General features: G+C 61.0%; 1 protein-coding gene across 5 annotated transcripts; it reads right to left on the bottom strand.

Moving 5' to 3' along the window:
* Window positions 1-938: 938 nt before the first annotated feature.
* RELT (RELT TNF receptor) lies at window positions 939-19,879 on the bottom strand. Of its 5 annotated transcripts, none has more exons than XM_025894118.2 (11): window positions 19,768-19,879; window positions 8,061-8,115; window positions 6,836-6,910; window positions 6,545-6,711; window positions 6,264-6,343; window positions 5,309-5,566; window positions 3,974-4,054; window positions 3,649-3,730; window positions 3,231-3,488; window positions 2,614-2,812; window positions 939-2,452 (listed from the first exon to the last, which is right to left on the bottom strand). In XM_025894118.2, the coding sequence occupies exons 2-11, from the start codon at window positions 8,103-8,105 to the stop codon at window positions 2,405-2,407; spliced, it is 1,293 nt and encodes a 430-aa protein (XP_025749903.2). In that variant the 5' UTR covers window positions 8,106-8,115; window positions 19,768-19,879; the 3' UTR covers window positions 939-2,404. The 5 variants fall into 5 exon arrangements, with proteins under 5 accessions (XP_025749903.2, XP_025749904.2, XP_073735769.1 ...); XM_025894119.2 differs by lacking the exon at window positions 19,768-19,879 and adding an exon at window positions 19,401-19,455; XM_073879668.1 differs by lacking the exon at window positions 19,768-19,879 and adding an exon at window positions 10,027-10,215.
* Window positions 19,880-19,964: the final 85 nt, after the last annotated feature.

The raw sequence follows: 19,964 nt of genomic DNA, 5'->3' as shown, positions 1-19,964 counted from the left end.
TTCTGCAAGGAGCTCACTCCACTCAGACCTGGTCCTGCTCTCGCCATGTCTCCATGTCCATTAACCAGGGGCTGCAGCAGTCCTGACCCCGTGGCGACCCCTGGCCTTGTGACCTACCCTGCCCTTCATTCTCCTTCCCTCGCTTTGCAGGACACCTCTCCCCTTCCCACCTCTTGGCAGTGCCCCTGGAACCGCCAAAGGGTCTGCCCGGAGCCCTCTCCTGGGCCAGTCCTGGTCCAAATCCTACTTAAGTGCTTCTAGATATTCTCGTAGCCCAGATCGGTGTCTTGAGCACGCCAGGCCTTCACATCCAGATGCGGTGGGGGCTGTATCACAGCTGTCCCTAATCCTTTGACCCACATCCCTTTACCAAGCCCTAGCAGTTCCGTCTTAGAGGAGTCTCTTGGATTCCCCCCACCCGTCACGCCCACACAGCCCAGCCTCCACCATCTCTTGCCTGGACAGCTGCAACAGATTCCTTGCAGAACTCCTGCTCCCTCCTCCACACCGTGGCCAAGAGCAAGCTGACCAGCCCTGCTTTTCTCCTTCCTAAATGCCTTAAGAGGTCCCCTGCCATCCCTGGCCCAAGGGCTTCCAAGAGCGCGTGGGGCTGCCTTTCTGGTGCCCACCCCCACTCTAGTCCCCACAGCTGTCCCCTTCCACTTACAGCTTCTCCAGTTCCTTGTGGTGCCCCCGGGCCTCTGCACATGCTCTGCCCTCTCTGGGGACCATGCTCCCCTTCCCACATTCTCCAGCCCCCGATGGATCTTACTTACCCATCCATCTTCCAGGCTCCACGTCCTCTAGAGCTGTGCTGTCCAAGACAGGAGCCACTAGCCACATGTGGCTACGGAGCCTTCAATATGCTAGTGCATATTAAGATGTGCTTTAAGTATAAAATACCAGATTTCAAAGCAAAAAAATTAATGGCTCATTCATAATGTTTTACTGACTTTATATTGAAATGAAAATATTTTAGAAACACTGGCTTAATACATTATTGATACTCTCATCTTTTTTTAATACTATTTAAAATGTGGCTATTAGGAAATTTTAAATTACATACATGGTATGTACTGTATTTCCATTGGACAGCACTGCTTCTAGGGGCTTCAGTGAGAACCCAGTGAGGCGAGGGGCCTCCCCACTTCTGCCCCATGTCCGCCCGCTACAGAGCCGGCCCTGCAAGGGGAGGGATGGCCTGTCCCCCACACGGTACCTGACACAGAGGTATTTGGTGAACGGACGGACAACCTGGGAAGAGGCACAGGGAAAGAAGCTCCTCATGACACCACTTTCCCACCTTTTATTATCCAATAAATGGATGGGAATGTAGACAAGGACAGGACAACAGCAAATTTTCAATAAATAAGAGAAATGGGGATGGCAGTGGGGCCCATGCCTGCACGGCCCCACATAAATAACCAGGTCACTGGGCTAGAGTGGACAAAGGAGCTGGGCTGGGCAGTCGCCCGCACTGACCAGCTGGGGGACAGACACCAACACCACAGGGACACACAAACCACCGAGGCCAGAGGTGCCTCTCCAGCCCCGCACACACCCCTCTCCCTGAATGCTCCTGAGATCTTGGGGTGGCTATGCAGGCTGGCACCCTGTATCACAGCCCTACCCAGGTCGAGACTGTGGTTCCAATTTCAATAAAAATAGGGAGGGGGGCAGATACATGCATTAAGCCCCTTCCGTAGGCAGAGCCAGGGATGGGCAGCCCCATGGGGGCCTGAAGGCACAGGCCCTGGAAGCCGCAAAAAGGGGGCCATAGATAAAGCTACTAATGGGAGGGGTGGCAAGGAGTCAAGCTCTCCCCGCACACGACCCAGGCCAGAGCCTGCAAGGAACCAGAGAAGCCCTGGGCCCCGAGACACCTTTCTCTCCCCACTTCACGGTCAGAAGGACGGTAACCAGGTGATGGCCAGGGACTTGCCCACGGTTAGAACCAGGGAACTCAGTCTCCAGCCCACGGCTTTTTGTTGCCTCTTCCCTTCATGGGGCCACTGGAAGAGGAGGGAGAGGTCCACGCTAGGGCCCTGCACAGAGGGCGGGGGCAGTAGATTACCAAGGTGTGGGGCCGGGGTGCCAGGCAGAGGGCCCCTCCGCACTGCCAAGGCCTAGCCACCTGGTACAGAGGATCCTGCAGGGTCCTAGGATCAGGGCAAGGCACAGGGGCAGGGGAGGGGCGCTCAACCTGCTCCTGCACGCAGCACCCGCCAGCACCGGCCTCTGCACGGGGGCGGACACTCCCACCTCCAGGCCTTGGCCTTTGCTCTTCTGTCTGCTGGACCGTTGCTTCTTGATCCTTATGGGCCCAGCTGCAGCTCTGCCTCCTCCAGGAAGCCTTCAGAACCTCCCAGGACAGGGCCGCAGTGTCCTCAGCTGAGGCAGACCATCAGATAACCAGGTTGCTCTCACTTAGCCGGACCACATAGCGGTTCTCCTGGGCGACAGAAGTGAGGGGTCAGAGCTGAGTCAGGGGGCTTCCGGGCTCCAGGAAAGCGGCCCCTACCCAGGGCTCCCTGTACCTCCAACCCTACCCCATCCGCAAGTCCGGGTTGGTCCAAGTGTCAACAGATACTCACCCCCCGCTCTGGGCCTCACCTCAGCCTTGTTCTCTGCCGGGGGCTTCAGCCACTTAGCATGGCTTCCACCACTTGCCAGCAGGGCCTGCTGCTCAGTGGGGAGGCCGGGTTGTGGGGAATCAGGGAGGTCACCCCCCGAGGGCCCGGCCTCCGTGATAGTCTTCACCTCAGAGGCTGCTGAACTTGACCGCTGCTCCGGAATTCGGGCCACTCGGAACCTGTGAGGAGTGGTGGTGCAATGATCCCCCCATTAAAGAGGGAACCCTGGGTATAGAAAGGGCAGCGCCTGCTAGGGTCCTACACCAAGGTCATGGGTCAGAGCCTGAGCCCATCCTATATCCTCCTACCCACAGATGAGCCCCCAGCCACCCCCAGCCCTAGGTTGTAGGCAAACAGTCCTTTGGCCTGAGGGCTCCAAGGTGTGATGGAGGCCAGGACCATGCGCTGGGGCCCAAGGGCTCGTGTGAGACACAGCAGAGCTGGGAAGACCTGACGTCTCCCTGACCACCCCACCCCCCTTCTGCCCAGAGAGGGGCCATCCCTGAACGGGCTGTTCAGGGCTCAAATAGGGCCCCGTCTCCCCGACCCTGGCTATAATGTCTCTCCCCGACCCTCCTGCGTCTCTGCCCATCTCACCTGCCCACAGACAAGATGGTGATCTCGCCCTGGCGTCCTGCCTTGGCCCCCGCCTTGGGAGCCCTGGCCGGGTTGGGCAGGAGTCGGGGAGTGGGGGCAGCAGCAGCTGCGGCCTCAGGGGACAGCAGGACCTCAGGCCACTTCTTCTGGCTACAGCGGGAGCAGCAGGAGCCGGAGAGCGAGGCCAGGCCCTGCACGGTGTGGAGGTGGTGGCGATGCAGGCAGATGTGTGGCGTGCTGGGGGGGCCTGGCGGCAGCCTGCACAGGGCACAGGTGGGCACGGTCACCAGGGCAGGCCCATGCCAGGGGGTCCCAGGCGGTAGCGAAGGGCACTCAGGGTAACGTGAACACACCCGAGTGGTGACTCCCCCAGGAAGCAGGCTGATTCTGTATGGGTTTGGGGCACCTGCGCACTCACCTGGGCACAGGCCTGTGGCTGGTCTGCACCAGCTGTTTGCTGTGATACTCCTTCAGCAGCTCCTCCAGGGCCGCAGCATTCTCTGTGGGCAGCGGCCGTCAGAACCCAGCTCCGGGGTGGCGGGGGCGGGGGGGGACGGGCTCCCCATGCCCTCCACCCCCCGCCCCAGCCGGGGCCTAGCACCTTTCCCTCCACCTCTCATCAGGCAAGAACAAAAAGAAAAGGGGCAGAGCAGGGTGGGACTCTGACCCCCATGGCTGCCTCAGGCTCTGGGAGGAGACCGTCCTCGCGTGGGCTTGGCCATAGGGTCAGACCTTCCCCTCACCTTTCTTCTCTGTGATCAGGCGGACCAGGACCCCGATGGTGTCCTCGTTGGCATCTTCAGCCCTGTAGGCGGGGTTGATCCCTGTGGAAAAAAAGCGAGAACTGTGACCCTGGGGGGGAGGGGGAGTTCATTGGGGGAGACTCCGGGCTTGACAGCTCCCCCAAGATGTGGCAGCAGAGGGCACCCCAGGCCTCCCGACGAATTGTGCTGCAAGCCTGGGTGTTTCTGCACTGGGGGCCCCCCAGGCCTCAGCTCATTATCACTGCTCCCTGCAGAGTTGAGAGGGGGCAGGCTTTTCTGGGGCCTGTTGTCTCCCCTCCACAGCTTCAGGGAGCTGTGGACTTTCTGCCCAGAACCCCCAACAACTCAGGCAAATTCTGCCATTCCAGGCTTCTCACATTTCCCTGCACACCACCCTGTCCACATAACTGAGGGCCATTAGAGGGCCCAAACCTCAAGAGCATGAGAATGAGCCACGTGACCAATCCGAGGCCTGCAGCAAACAGCTCCTAGACCTTGCACCCAGGCAGCAGCCAGCAGTTAAAGGAAGACCTAGGCTACGATAACAAGTGCGGCCCCAGGTAAAATGGCCTGAGCTGCCGTCTTCCAGGCCCCTCTAGACTGCAGTGTCAGGAGGTGGGAAGGGCTCTGGCCAGCTCCAGGCAGCCTGTGGCACAGGCATGGGAAGCACCATTTCAATCCTGACTTGGCCACAAGGCTCGTTGGGTTGTGTATGCACACTGGGGACCCCGGCCCTACCGGCCTTTAAGGGACCCGGGGGGGGGGTGGTGCGGAGGAGAAAAGGGGCCCAGGGCCCTGGGGCAGGGTTGCGAGGAACACATCTCTCCCTCTGGTTCCAGGACTCCTAACTCAAACCACAGCCTGGAGCTGAAACCCGAGCCCCTCGTGGGGCCTGCCAAGCACAACTGCCCTGCCAGTGGCTCAAGTCAGAGGTCAGCTTGAGTTCCCAGAAAACGTTCCAACCCTTGAACCACATACACACAACTGCAGCCCCCGTGGAGTCCGGGCCCCTACAGCTAGGCAGGGCCTCCCCCAGGGTGAGAATCATGCTGAAACCACTGGACTTCTGCTCTGCCCCTGTCACCACCTCAGGCCACTTCACCTCTCATTCCACGGTGTCACTCTGTAGGGTCTCCTCTCAAGCCCGCATGCTGCGCCTCCGGGAAGCCCTCCTGGTTAGCCCTCTGCAGGCCCCTCCCCGTCAGACCCTATAGGCCAACAGGTTCCCTTGCGCAGCACCGCCCCCAAGCTGGGCTGGGCTGGGCTGGTCCGTGCCCTCTGGCCTCCCCACCCAGACGCCAGGCCAGGCCTCACCGCTGCCTCCACCTCCAGGGCCGGGCCCGACCTCCTTGTGGGCCGTGCAGTGGTAGCCCTTCCGCTTGAGCAGGTTACACACCAGGATGCCCAGCAGCCCCATGAGGCAGAAGACAGGCACGATGGCAATGACCGCGTACTGGGCCGCCGTCTCCTCGGGGCCGTCGGCCCGGGTGCCATTCCCAGGCCACCGCGTGTCCCCAGCGCGGGTGGCCCCTGCTGCTACCTCCACGCCACGTCGGGCCCGCCGTCCCCGCTCTGAGCACCGCCGAGGATGGAGGCATGGAGGAAAGACGGAGGCAGAGAGGCCCAGGGCCTGAGTTAAGGGGGGTGTGGGGCACGAAGGTGCGGGAGCCACCTACCGCCCACTTTCCACCGTGCTCGGGAGGCAGCGGCCAGCTCCCCGCCAGCACGTGTTTTGGGTCATCTTATCAGTCAGCCGGAGCAAGGCCTCCCCAGACCTCCGGACAGCCAGGCCCTGAGCCCCGTGGTCCATCCCCCTCACTCTGGGGTGAACAGACGGCTCACAAGCACATGCCTGGGCACCTGGGCCCCGGCGGCCGCGTCCCCACGACTGGGTCCATGTGGGAGCCGCCTCAGAAAGCGACTGACGACAGTGAGAGGTGTGTGCGCTCACACGCACCTGCACGTGTCTGAGGGGATGAGGGCAGGAGACAGGAAGGGTGGGAGCCCCTCAGCGCCCCTGACCCCCGAGCTGCGGCCGCCACCTGCTAAATGGTCTCTGCCACTCAGAAACAACGTGAGCAGACACACTGCCAGTGGGACAACCAATCACATCCTGCCGGACACCCTCTGGCTGCGCATACCCTTCCCTGGGCTCAGGGTTGAGGGCCCCACTGTCCCAGATGGACACCGCGGGGGTCCCTGGGCTCCAGCTCACTGGATCCCCTCCTATACACACCCTCACCAGCCCTAGCCCCCATCGCTCACTCACCAGAGCAGCTGCGAGTACCCAGAGGTGTCCAGGAGCATGGCTGACAGGGGACATGGGGGACCCCCGAAGTGGCAACCCACCTGCAGGGAGAGGAGACATCACTGAGGCCCAAAAACTATCCTTAAGAGAGGCTCCTGCCAGGCACACTCACTGGTCCTGACCCATCCCATTTTGCAGACGGGAAGACTGAGGCCTGCTCGGGGGTGGGTGAGGCTGGGACCCCAGGACCCAAAGTCCTAGTCAGCTAGCCACGAGTCCTCAAGCCCCACCCCATGGCTCACCCAGGCTGGCAGTCTCCACATAGTGTGTCTTGAGTCGCTGTGCCTGCCTGGGCCTCCAGCCTCCCTCGAGGGCTGCAGCGGGAGTGCACCTGGCACGGGCCCGGGCCCCATGAAGCAGAGAAAGTGCCGGGGGGACAGGACCTGCACAATGTGCCCTGCCCCAGGTCCTGTGGGAGGGAAAGGGTGAGAACAAAGCCAGGCCTCAGGTCCCTGGGAAGCCAGGTCGGGAGCACGCGCCCCTGGTCCTCAGCAGTCTTCCTAGGACAGGGCGGATGGGCAGGGCAAGCTCACCAGGTTGGGCTCCTTCCCAGGTGGGCACTGCCACGAGGTCGTTGACAGTGGAGAGGCCAGAGGCCAAGGCAGCAGCTGGAAGAACAGCGGGCAGGACACACTGAGAGAGCAGAAAGTGCTGGGGTGCGGCACCTCTGGGGTCAACCTGGGGCCAGCCTCCAGGTTTCAGGGACACTCTCTAACCTCCCTCCCTCATGCTGCAAATAAAACCTGCCTGTCCTAGGCGAAGAATGAAGGGGAGTAAGTCAGAGGGGGAGACGAACCATGAGAGACAATGGACTCTGAAAAACAAACTGAGGGTTCTAGAGGGGAGGGGGGTGGGGGGATGGGTTAGCCTGGTGATGGGTATTAAAGAGGGCACGTTCTGCGTGGAGCACTGGGGGTTATACACAATGAATCATGGAACACTACATCCAAAACGAATGATGTAATGTATGGTGATTAACATAACAATAAAAAATTAAAAAAACAAACAAAAAACCTGCCTGTCCCATACCTGCTGCATCGCCTGCGGCCTAGGTAGAAAGAAAACCCTATCCCTTTCTGGAAAGTGCTGGAAAACCCCAGACAGAGCCAGATCAGGATCTCAAGCCCTCAGGTCCCTGAGTCACACCCATTCCAGCTAACCAGAATGATAAAGAGGAAAGGCTTCCGAATTCCTTTCTCAAGTACTGTCCCCCTTCCTGCTGCTGTGGCCCTCCCCCCCCCCCCCTCGCCAGCCCCTGTTCATCATCCTGGGGGCCAAGTCTGCAGCTGGTGCTTCCTATTCTGGGCCCTCAAAGGAGTCTTTGGGACCACATCCTCCGTGACCTCTCCACACAAAGCCAGCCAGTTCACACTCCTGCACCCACACAGGGCGGGATACATCCCAAGGAAGGGATCTCAATTTGCAGCCCCCGGCACATTCCACTGAGAGCTCCCTCTGCTCCACATTCCAGAATGAACTACCTGCCCTGAATCCCTCCTGCTGTGGGGAGATGCTCCCTGCAACCTGTTTTCCAGTCTGGCCCCAGCTTGGGGTAACAGGCACGGAGTAAAGCCAGCTGCCCTGAAGGGCAGAGGGAATATCACGTAGGAGGCTCTGGGGCCCTCCTCAGGCCCCAGATCTGGCTCCCATCACCTGCCACGCTGTGTAATCAACCCTGGCATGGCTCCTGGCATGGGGTCCCTGAGCACGGAGGGCTGGGGTACAGGGCTCTGTACCAGGATCCCATCCCCAACTCACCACAAAAAGGCAGGACAGGGGCCAATGTGGCGGGCTCAGCTTCATCCTCAGGCCCCTGGGAAAGAAGGAGGAGAGGCTCAGCAGGAGGTGGGAGTAGGCAGGCAGCTGTGGTCTGCCCTCCCCGCACTGCTTCCAGGACAAGACCAGATGGCAATTTGCAAGGTGTGGGGCAGGCTAAGCTGGGGTAGTTTGGCCTAGACTCACCACACTCCCTCTTTCCCCACAAACCTGCATAGAGGTGGGGGTGCGCTGGCTGGGGCTAGCCTCCCAGGGCAGCAGAGGGGGGAACAGAGGGCTCTGCCAGGTTTGGGGGGCTTCCCGGAGGAGGAAGGGCTTCCTTCCCCTTCCATAAATAGCCAGGTGCACTGGGACAGGGGCAGGGGGGCCTGGGAGGAAGGAAGCCTGCAGCAGCACTCCTGGGGGTTTGGGCTGAGAGGGCCTGCCATCCTCTCATGCCCAGACCCTCACGTCATCTCTAGCTCCCAGGCTCCCACCCCTTGGACCTCCTTGTGGGCCCTGGCCTTTCCTGCTTTTCTGCCTTCACTTTTGCGGTTTCTGCTCCAAGGAAGGCCCTTTACCCCAGCCACCAAAGACCAACACGAAGGCCTCTCTTTCCAGAAGCATCTCTAGATTTCCCTTTCCCCAAAGCTCCTGCATGTCTCCCCACCCCACCCCGTCACAGTCCTGGCCCCCCTACGTGTCCCATTCCCCACCCGGCGGTCTTCTCCGCTGAAGGGTGTGGACGGATGTGTCCAACACTGGGGTGGGTCTGACTGCATCTCTGGGGCAGGAGCAGACCTTCTGCTGTCCTAGCGGCCAGCATTCAGCCTTCTGTCCTCTCTTGGTCACCTACTACTGCCCTTAGCACAAGTAGTAGAACACAGACACTGTCCCTGTCCTCAGGGAGCTCACATCCCTGTTGACCACTGGCCAACAGATGAACGGGGAACGTCCCCCTGCCAGATGGTGGGGAGTGCCAACAAACAATAAGGCAGGGTGAGGGTGCAGACGGCCACTGGCCAAAGGCTGAGCACCCAGGCTCGGGGTATGGCATCCTCTGGAGAGAAGCCTCTAGCCAGTACACAGCTTGAAAGAGTAGGATCGGGGATTCGGTTTAGACAACGAAAGGGGCCGCGACAGAACGAGGGAGCCCCCGTCACGTATTTCCAGGAAGCCTGCCTCCAGGCTCAGGAAGGGGAAAGCAGCTGGATTTGTCGGGCCTCGGCCACAGGCCACACAGCTTCCGACCCCTAAGGGGCAGCCAAGCCCCCGGCCCAGGGCCCCCAGCAGAGTGAGGGGACCCCACCTGGAGCCCCGTTGCTGCCCAGTGCCGAGCCCGGCGGGAGAAGCGCTGCACGCAGTCCAGCCCGGGCCCCACGCAAGCCCCTCGGACCTACAGGTAGCCTGGCCTTCCCAGGAGCCCGAGGAAACTGATCCCCTCCCGGCCGGGCAGCCAGGGGTTTGAATTACACCACAGAGGAGGGGGAGGGGCTGCAGGCACAACAGCCAGGGACTCTCCAGGTCACTGGCAGCGCCTCTGGGCCCAAGGCCAGCTCAGGGGAAAACGGGACAGGAGAAGGTTGGGCCACAGCATTAAGGCCCCACCCTGGCAGTCAGCGCCCACCAGGCGGCATACCCGGACCCAACCCCGCCCCCCCCCAGGCCCATCGCTCCTCTGACTTGGTTACAAGTCTTCCTTTCCAGTTTCTGGCCCAAAGTGGCCCTTCCCCTACCCCAGGCCCAGCTCCCACTCAAGCCCTTCTCCGCATGAAGATTCTTCTTCATAGGATCTAACCCACAGACTTGACCACGAGCCCCGAGGCTTCAGGCTGGCCCCACAGGGGCCGGGGCCGGGGTGAAAAGAGGCACAACAGCTCCAGCGGAGCGGGCCCCAGTGCCACCTCTGGCCCTGCCTGGCCCCCACTGGGTGACCCGAGCCCACAGGAGGGGCTGTGCAGCTGCTTACCTCCAGGCAAATGGGGAGCTGTGATCTCGAGACTTCCAGAAGGAAAATGGGGGTCCAAAGGCCAGACTCCCAGCCAGCAAGGGCCCACTCAGGCACATTCACAGACACCCGCCGCCTAGCGCCCTGACGCCTTCTAATTACGTGCCTTCTAATTATCCCAAACTGGTACTTACTCCAGTCTGGCTGCCAGAGTCTCTGCTGACAGCCGCCCCCCTCCCCAGCCCCCACCTGCAGCCAGATGGAGCCCCCCCCCCGATGGACCTGTCCAGGCAGGCAGCCCATGCCGGCCACCCAGAAGCCCCTCCGTGCACACACCTGCTGTTCTGACGGCCCTCTGTGCCCCCTTCCCCACAAGGCCTCCAGCATCTAAGCCTAGAATCTTGGAATCTTGACTGAAAAGCAACTTCAGATCAAAGCCCCTTGGCTGGTGGGTGTCCGTGAAGTCTCCACCCCTACTCCTCTGCCTAGTCCTAAGGCCAGGCAGTCAGTGACCTTCCAAAGTCTCCAGAGGGCCCCCAGGAAGAAGACTGTCACAGGCAGGCCGACCAAGGCCCACAGCAGGGAGCCTCCTAGCCTGGGCCTGTCCCCATTGCCACCAACTCCCTGTGGGACCTGAGCCCTTGCTTCACCTTGCTGGGTCTCAGTATCCTCATCTGCAAGATGGGGACAGTTCTCTCCCAGGGCAAGACTGCGCTGAGTTTACAGAAGGTAATGAGCCTAACGCCGGTCCTGTGATTTCCTCCCCCATGGCTCCCTTCTTTCCCTCTGCACCTCAGGCCCAGGTTTGTAATTAAGTATTTGTTTGCTTACGTGTTTCGTGCTGCTCCCCACCCCCACCCCCACCCCGACAGCAGCAAGGGCAGGGTGTCTGTCTCATTTACCACAAAACCCTCCCCCAGCAGTGTCTGGAGCAGGAAGCCTCTGCAGGACAGGCTGGGGTGGGGGTGGGGGCTTCCTCACAGGCAGTCCACCCCCACCTCCAAAAATGCCCGAACAATCAGACCCAGAAATTCCCTGGAAGAAAACCAGCTCGGGAAGCCATGACTAGGGCGGCGGAGCCCCAGGGAGGTGCAGCCCTGGAGGCCTCAGAGAAAGGGGAAGCTGGGACACCACCCAGCCCTGGGGGCAGCTTCCCCTTCCCAGAGCTGCAGCTCAGTGGGGTCATGAGGCCCCAGCCTGGGGCTCTCCTCTCCAGGCTCACTCTCCAAGCTCACCCTGGCCTCCCACAGAAGCTCCACAGTATCCTAAAGCTCTCCCACCTCCCAGAGGTCACCCACCGCCCCTCGCCCTTGGCCCCTGGCCTCCAGTCCTGCCCCAAGTGCAGCCTAGGTATCTTAACATTGGGATCTGGCCCCTGCACCACCACCCCCCCGCCCCCGCCAGCCATTCTGGGCTTCTTTCACTCCCTACACTTGCCTCTCTCACCGAGCCACTGGTACCTGCTGTTTCCTCCACCCAGAAAAACCTTCCCATCACCTGCCAACACCTACTCTTCCTTCAGAGCTCAGCTCAAAGCCACTTCCTCCTGGAAGCCCCCCTTATGCATTCATCATCCGCACGTAACCATCCTGTTTACCCAGCCTCTTCCCCAACAAACTCTATGCCCAGTGCTCAGCACAGGGCCTGGCTCCAGTGAGTGGACAGGTATATAGTGAACTGGGGATAGCTAGGGGGCGGATGCGGAACAGGGATCAGGGGTGTATGTAGCTCCTGCCAAGGCTAGGAGGGCCCAGAGGCTGGGGTTAGGCAGGGGGGTTTGAAACTGGATCTGAACACCTGAGCTAACCTGGGGGACAATCAGCCTGCCTTGCTCTGCTCTTCACTGGCTCTGTGGCTGTGGACACCCCCTCTCCCACCAAGACAGAGGGCTGTGGTGAGGCCAAGAGACTTCACCTTAAATACTCAGCACAGGGCCTGGCACAGAGTCACCCCTCAATAAGCATGCGCCATACCTCAGTTTCCCCATGTGTAAATTACAGAGCGGGGCACAGGGCACCCTTGACAGGCAGGTGTAAGGTATACAAGCTTCTTCTCCGTTTACGTGCAATGCTTGGCCCAGAGCCTGGCACACAGGTGCTGGATTAGCCACGGTGAGGGTCTGGGAGGAAGGAGGGTGTACGAAGGGAGAGAGGTCTGGAAAGGTAGGGGTCAGAGCCCAGGTCACACCAAGACTTGGATGCAAGCTGAGAAGCCTGCACTGCCCTCGGGGCCTACGGGAGAAGGGTTAGGAGGCGGGGAGAGGTATGGAACAATTTGCCTCTCAGAGGGCTCCCTGGGCTACCTGCCAAGGAGGCAGGACTGGGGAGACAGAGGTGGGAGGCAGGGCCCCACATGGAGCAGGGGGTGGGAGGCAGGTACTTCTGTTCCCCAGCCAGGGGCTCTAGGGCCTGTGGACCTCCCTGTAGCCTCCAGAGGCTAGAGTTGCCTGGAAACACATCTGGACACAGGCCTTCCTTGGCAGTGGCCGAGTCAGAAAGACAAAGGCCGCCCATCAATAGGGAGATCCAGGTTAGCAAGCAACCCGGTGGTTCCCTGGCAACTGGGGCTGAAGTAGGGCAGTGTCCACAGTGGGCGGTGGTGAGGGCAGCTAGGCCTGCCTCTTCGCCATCTGCCACCCTCGCAGGGAAGGCAACTGACTCTCATTCCCTTGGGGTCTGTCTGGGTTGCTCTATACCCTCACAGAAGAGGTGAGCATCCCGGTTTCACACCCAAGTAAACTGAGGCCACAGGCGATCACTCGTATGGGTCACAGAGCCAGGGAGTGGTGATGCAGGGACAGAGCCTAGGTCTGGCTGATTCTCCTTCCCCCCTCACTCCTGACCCCTCTTAACCTGGAGCCTAGTCTAGGCCCCGGCATGTAGCGGATGTTCTCCGAGTGATTGTCAGCTCGACGGCAGAGGCTAGGGAGCTAGCGGCCCACAGAAGCGGTTCATGGAGAGGCTATTACAAAGCAGCCAGGCGGGCCCCCGGGGAGGAGGTGCTGCCCACCCCCCCTGTCCCCGGGGGTCTCTGGGGCCTCTGGGGCTTCCCTGAAACCATCCTCATCTACGTACTGCCCTAGTCTGCACCAGCTCCTGCAGGAAAAGGCGCTGGCAGCTGTGAGAAGTAGGAAGCCCAGGGAAGTCTGGGAAGAGGAGGTCTCAGGGTGGAGGCCAGCTCCTCAGGCTGCTGCCAGGTGGGGTCTGGAGCTGTGCGGAGGCTAGCTCAGGGCCACTCAGAAGGGAAGCCCCATTCCCACCCTGGCCTTGGGCAGCCATGGTTTCCCAGGCCACAACCCTTGGGTAAGGACCCCACGCCTGTGGACCCCAAATCCTGCACCGGGGCACACCAGACAGCGGCTGTTCCCTGCCCACGCCCCCGGGGGGAGAGCTCAGCATGGTTCTGGCCCTCACTTCAGGCCACCACACGGCCTGCACTTTCAGGGGCTCAGGGAGGTGAGGTGGGCAGGTGGGGCTGAGGGAGCTAATTGGCCCTTGAGGCAAAGAAAAGGCTGAGGTGGCCAGACTAGGCCGACCCAGCTCCTCCCCGTCTGGTATGGTACAGATGCAAAGCCTGCCCCTTCCCTGGCTGGGGCTGGGGCTGGGGGGTGCCAAACCACAGTCATCTCTGGGGCAGAGCTGGGGCTCCCCAAACCCCCTCACTTACTGCATGCCTCATTCCCACTCCAGGCCTCAAAGATAGGGTCCCAGGTTTCACAAATGAGGAAACTGAGGCTCAGAGAGGCTAAGGAGTACCCTTTAACAACTTGGTCTCAAAGGAGACAAGGTTTACCACCCAGGAGTGGGGACAGGCAGCCCTCGTCCTAGACACGCCAGGCCCCGGCAGCCCCCGCTGCGGCCCAACAGCCAACTGCTCAGTGCCCCGGGGCTTCCTGCAGGGAGCCTGGGCCAGCCCTGGGCTGTCTCCCCGGCCCCAGGACAGGATGGTAAGGGGCCCTGGGAGGGCTGGAGGACACCCCACTGCCCACCCACTCATGCTACTGTTACCTCTTCCTCCGAGAAGCCACCTTTGCCTCCGACCCCAGCTGCACAGCTGGTACTGACCACTAACATGCAGGCCTGACCCCATCACCCCAAGCGGGGCGAGGCTTCTCAAGAGACTGAGGGGAGACCGCAGGCCCAGCCTGCCCTGTCCTCCGGCTCCTCTAGACCTCGGGTGCTGGGGAAAGAGACCCCTCTCCCCAGCAATCCCAGGTCAGGCGGCCCTAACCAATGGCCACTGAGGAAAGGGGTCAGCACTGGCGGGAAGTTTGGGCTCTGGAGCAGTCACTCCCGGGTTCAAGCTCTGGTTCCTCGCTTAGCAGCTCTGGAAGCTTGGGCAAGTTACTTCCCCTCCCTGAGCTTCAGGGCTCTCTGCAAACAAGGGCTCTGGCCCCTGCCTCCAGGGGCTGTGGGGATAAGTGGAGCCACTGTAAACAGTGCTGACCAGGGCCTGGCCTGATGAACCTCCCCCGCGTATCAGTTCCCACCACCACAGCCCACGAGAGCCAGAGGAAAAGCCAAGCTCAGAATTAAGCAGCATCCAGGCAAGGTCATCCAGTGGCATGGGGAGCAAGCAAGGGTGCTTTAGGGAACCCAACATCAGTCCCAGCAGCACGAGGAGAGGAGCCCTGGCCTCCCAGGATAGCCCTGGGGGCCCATTTCCCAGCTGCTGTACGGCCTGCGCCCACGTGCTCCCCTACCAGCCGAAGCCACAGTCAGGACCCAGCCCCACATCCCTAAGCCGCAGTTTCCTCCTCTGTAATTTGGGAGAGTTGTGCTTGTTCAGCTGACCTCTTGGCTGGAGGATCCAGAGTTCATAGGAGAACAGTGGCTCTTCTTACAATCAGGCTTCAGCCCAGGTGCCACCTCCTACAGGAAGCCTTCCCGGGCTCCCTGTCTGGGCAGACCCTCCCCCCTCCTGGCCCCTTCAGCCACCTGTGATCTCCCAGGAGGAAGGAAGGGAGGCAGGCAGGCAAGCGTATAAAGGAAGCTGGGCACAGAGCAGGGCCAGGCCCCTCCCTCCACTCATTGCTCCTTCTCACAGTGACCACAATATACAGACCCAAGCTTAGGTCCTTCCTTCTGGGAGCCCTCCTTCCTTCTCTCTCCACCCACACAGTCAGACCCTGCTTCTAACTGGCTGCAGAGGCCCCTCCATCCCTCTCTCTGTGCCAAGTAGTCAGGGCACACGCTCATGGCCTCATGGGCAGTTTATTTATAGAGCTCTCATCTTTCCCAGGGTGGCCCAGGAAAGAGCTCTGGCCTTCCAGGCAGACAGACCGGGGTTAGGATCCCAGTGACACTAGGGTCTTGCAAGTCCCTTCTCCTCTCTGGGCCCTTCTTTCCCTGCCTGTACCTGGAGAAGACTGCTGACCCTCGGGACATGACGCTAAAGATGTGCGAGCCTCAGGGGTCCTAATCCCAGGGCTAGGCACACAGTAGGGATGCAGCACTGGCTCCCTCCTGTCCTCCTTGCCACCCCAGCCAGTGGCACTAGGACCAGGCCCAAGCACCCAGGGCCTCAGCAAGCAATGGGTGCTGAGCTCGGCCAGAGACCTCATCCCACTCACCCCCAATCCTGAATGGGGGTGGGGCCAGATGGGCCTTGCTGGCTCATCTCAGGCAAAACCCCTCCCCGCCACCTGGCAGAAGGGCCAGCCCCATACAGAAGGAGTCTGGCCTTATCCAGCCAGGCCAGGCGCTGAACAGCCCCACCACTTCCCCCTCCCAAGGCAGGTAGCCAGCATGGTCCTTCTGTGGAAACTGATGCCAGAATTGTCAGACAACCCTTGCCTCCACTTGGAGACAGGGCAAGGCAAGATCTTGAGTGCCAGACTCCAGCATCATGGCTGTGGGACTCAAACTAGGTCTGCTCCCCTCTGCCCTGAGTCTCAGCTTCCCCACTGAACAGCTTGGGAAGGAAGGGGAGTCCTCTGTCAGTACCGTTGAGACCTGAGCCCAGGGCCTGGCACACAGCAGGGAATCTACTGGCCCAGAATAGGGGTCTTGTCTGAGGAGGGCCCATGGCAAGCACCAGATGTGCCCCTACAAAAAAGATGGCCATGAGTCTTCGCCTCCAACCCCCCAGCACACATGCAGGAGCATCGGAGACCCTGGGTGCAAACCTCCCTGTGCATCCCAGCACACAGTAGGCCCTCGGTGGCTGCCCTTCCTCAGGAAGAGGCCTGGCCAGCACAGATATGGCAGCAAGAGAGGGCAGGCTTCTGGCCGGGGCCGCCCTACCCAGCTGGGTATGCAGTGCCCATGAGTGCCCCACACCTGAGCCTATGCCCAAAGGTGAGCGGGGACACCTGGCAGGTGGACCACAACAAAGAGGAGGAACTAACATTGGGCTAGGAGGGCTTCTTGGGTGAGGGGAAGCTGTGCCCTGAATGGCCAGGAGGGTTCTAGAAAGAGGAGACAGCAAAAGCAGAGGCAGAGTCGAACCGAGGCATCTGGTAGGGAGAGATAAGGGTGAAGATGTAAAGGTCAAAAGGTCTTGGAAGGAAATGTCGAGGCCAGGATGAGGAGTCTGGGCTATATTGTGTAGGCAAAAAAGTAAGTGGCCCTAGGGAGGGTGCTCTGACAGGGCGTGGAAGAACTGGAAATGGAGGCAGGGGGCTAGCCCAGGTGTCTGGGCCAGAGCGGGACCTAAGAGGGAGCCGTGATTTTGTGAAGGTGTGTCTCGGGCCACATGCAGGCTGCCGGGGGACATGTGGCAACACAGAAGGTAGGAAGGGGCCGTCTGAAGGGTGAGAGCCAGAATAAGAGGGTTCTGGGGCCCTTGGGTAAGTCTTGGCCCTTCTCAAACCTCAGTCTCGCTCACTCGCTCTGGAAAAGGAGGCTGACCCTACAAGCAGGGGCAGAGTGCTGACTACCCCTCAAAGTCTCCCCTCCTTGGCCAGACACAGGTACCTCCCTCCGGCAACTATCAGATGAGTCCCAACGGGGGCCATGTGTAGAAACCCAGCCTGGGCCCACTGTCATCCTGGGAGGCCCAAGTTCCCAGAAAGGTCTAGCTTGGGCAGCGCACAGGATAGGGCTGGGAGGGCTTCCATCAGGGCTAGGACCCGAAGAGGAGGCTAACCCTTCCCCTCTCCCAACCCCTCCCTGGGCCCTGAGCTATTTCCCTGTTTGCTGGGGATGGAAATAACTCAGGCTCAGCCCCAGGAGACCAAGATAGCTATTCTGATCAGCCCCAAGAAGCGAAGCTCCAGTCATTCCATAGAGGACCAAGGGACACCCTGACCCCCCAGCTCTAGCTCTCGGCCAAGCGGCAGCAGTGGTCAGAACTAGCAGGGGCCTCTGGGAAGAACAGAGAGACTGAAGGACTGAGAGGGTGGGGCAGAAGCTCAAGGTCACCCCCGGCCTGCCCCCAACCACAGCGTGTGGGGAGATTTGGGAAGGTGCCCCTAGAGCAACTCTGAATAGGGGAACAGAGCCTCTCCAGTGTGGTGAAGGTCAACTGGGACTCTCAGCTATCCTTGCCCCCTGCCCTGCGCCCCGCACCCTGCGCCTGGGCTGTGCTGCTGACTCCTGACACTCTGTAGCTTTGTGGATGCTCCCAAAACCAGCTGCAGGCTCTAGAAGACGGTAGACAGGCCTCTCTGGTGGCCTCTGGCCAGGGGTGAGTCCTGTGGGAAGGGAAGAGGAGGAGGAACAGGAAGACCACATAACCGATCCACCCACAATGTTTCAGACATGTGCAAATACACACCACACTAGGAACTCACAAAGGCACACTCTGACAGGGCCTTGCTTGTCAGCCCAGGTTTGAGAGAAGAAGCCCAGATAAGCCATGAACAGATATTAGAAAGGTGGGTGGCCCTCTCCAAGCATCTCACAGGGTTTTGGGGGCAGAAAACCTGAATTCCAATCCTAGCACTGTCCTGACTCTGCATGACCTTGGGCAAGTCCCTTTGCTTCTCCGAGCCTTGGCTTCCTTCTCTGAAAAATAGTCACATCTCAGAACCACTGTGAGGATTCAGCAAGAGTACACCATAAAGTGTTCAGCACAGCACCTGACACTGTCCCTCTATCCTCGCCCCAATGCAGAATGCAACCAACATTTTCAGAGGAGAACAGAACTTCCAGATCCTTTAGCAGGTATCCCCTCACCCCACCTGGTCTAGAGAGCCCAACTTCCATTCCACTCTGCATGAACCCAACAGACCCTCTTGTGGAGATGGGAGCCTCATAGGGTCTGGCCCAGACGGTGCAGGGGCCCTGCTCCAGCTCTCCAAATCAGACACCACTCGTAGGGAACAAGTCCGTGCCCCCTCTCCCCGCACAAAGGGAACTGAAGGAGACCGGGGCCAGAGAAGTCAATGCCTATGGATCAGAATTCTGGCTTGGTCTGAGGAGCTGTACTTCCATCCCTGTCCCCAGCAGCCCCTGGGCCACTGTGTCCCCAGCAGCCAGCCTGCCCCCACCCCCCACTGCAGTCTTTCTGCCTGGAGGGAGGGAGGGGAGAACAGAGGCAGTTGACCCAAAAACAATAGAGGATCCCAAAGTGATGATTCACAGTCCATTCACAGCCCAACACCTCAGTGTGCAGAAGGGGAGACTGAGGCCCAGTTGGGGCCAGTGAGAATACAGGTTACTGGGCACAAAGCTTTGCCAGGCGTCTGGGACCTCAGTGTGTGAGTGTGTGTGTTTGGGCGGTGGAGCCTGAGGCTACCTCAGGGCCCCCCAGCTGCTGCCAGAAATGTCAGTCACCTCACCAGATGCCACCCAGGCTTGGCCCCCTCTCCCTCTTCCAGGGCAAGTCACTCTGGGTCCTCCCCACTGACTAAACTGAGACGCTGAGAGGTGCCCTCTTGGGGACAGTTCTGGAGAGACCCTCTCCTCCCCCTCCCTCTATCTACAGGCAGGTGTTTGAGGCCCCTCCTCTCTCCGCCTCTTACTCATTCCCCTGAGGCCCGTACACACAGACTGATGGACACGGACACACACACACTCACACTGACAATACCTGACCCAACAAGCACACTATGGCTCCAGGGATTTGGGGACTGGTCCTCACAGTCACTTGGGGTTCCTCTCCCTCTATTTCACACTCACTCGCATTAGGGAGCCGCTCTGGCCCTGCCTTGGTCATGTCCCAGGCCACACACAGACTGTGACCCGGGTCTCACAGCAAGCTGGGGTCACGGTCACCCGCAGGGACCTGGGGTCTCTCTCACACAGTCACACGCACTCACTCGGCCTGTCGGAGACACACAGAGCCCCTCTGTGTCTCCCGCTTGGCCCCGGCGTCACCGCTCAGTGTCCCGGCCACACGGTCTCCCGGGCTGGGCCGCCTCACGCGCCGTGTCACCCACAGTCACGGGCTGACACCGTTCAGAGCCCCCCCCTCCGGCCACCCCGCGCCGCCGCCGTCCCGTCCCGCACCCGTTCCTGGTCTCGGTCCAAGTTTCCCGGGCCGGGGGCGTCTCCGGGGCCCGCCGATTCCTCAAACTGCAAGTCCCGCCGCGGCTTCGCCACCGCGCACGGCCGGGCCTGGAGTCGCGGCCGGAGGACGCGCAGGTCCCGGGGCATGGCTCTCAGAGACGGGTGGGGACCGGTGCGCGGAAGACTCCGGGACAGGACGCGGGGGCGCGGGGTGGGGGGGCGCTCGGGGCCGGGGCTGCGGCATCCGCCGCGCCGGCCAACTTCCTCAGAGACGCGGGGAGGCAGGGGGCGCCACTCGGGTCCGCACCCCTCTAGCCCCGGCAGCGAGAAGCACACCCCAGGCTAAGGCCCCGCGCGCGCTCCTTACCTGGCCGCCCCGCAGCAGCTCCCAGCAGGGCCCCAGGGTAGAAGCGCAGCCCCGGGCCCGGCTCTGCGAGCGCCCGAGCGGCCGCGCAGGCTGCGCGCCTTTTGAATGAATCGCCGGCCTGGCCGGGAAGGTGCGCAGCCCCGCCCCCGCGCGTCACGGCCGCCGGCCCCGCCCCCGACGTCAGAGCCCGGGCTCGC

This window comes from Callorhinus ursinus, unplaced genomic scaffold (genome assembly GCF_003265705.2).
Source record: "Callorhinus ursinus isolate GAN/ISIS: 27379988/994484 unplaced genomic scaffold, GSC_fseal_2.0 scaffold35, whole genome shotgun sequence".
In the NCBI taxonomy this organism is placed as follows: domain Eukaryota; kingdom Metazoa; phylum Chordata; class Mammalia; order Carnivora; family Otariidae; genus Callorhinus; species Callorhinus ursinus.
This window is presented reverse-complemented; position numbering and strand designations above follow the sequence as displayed.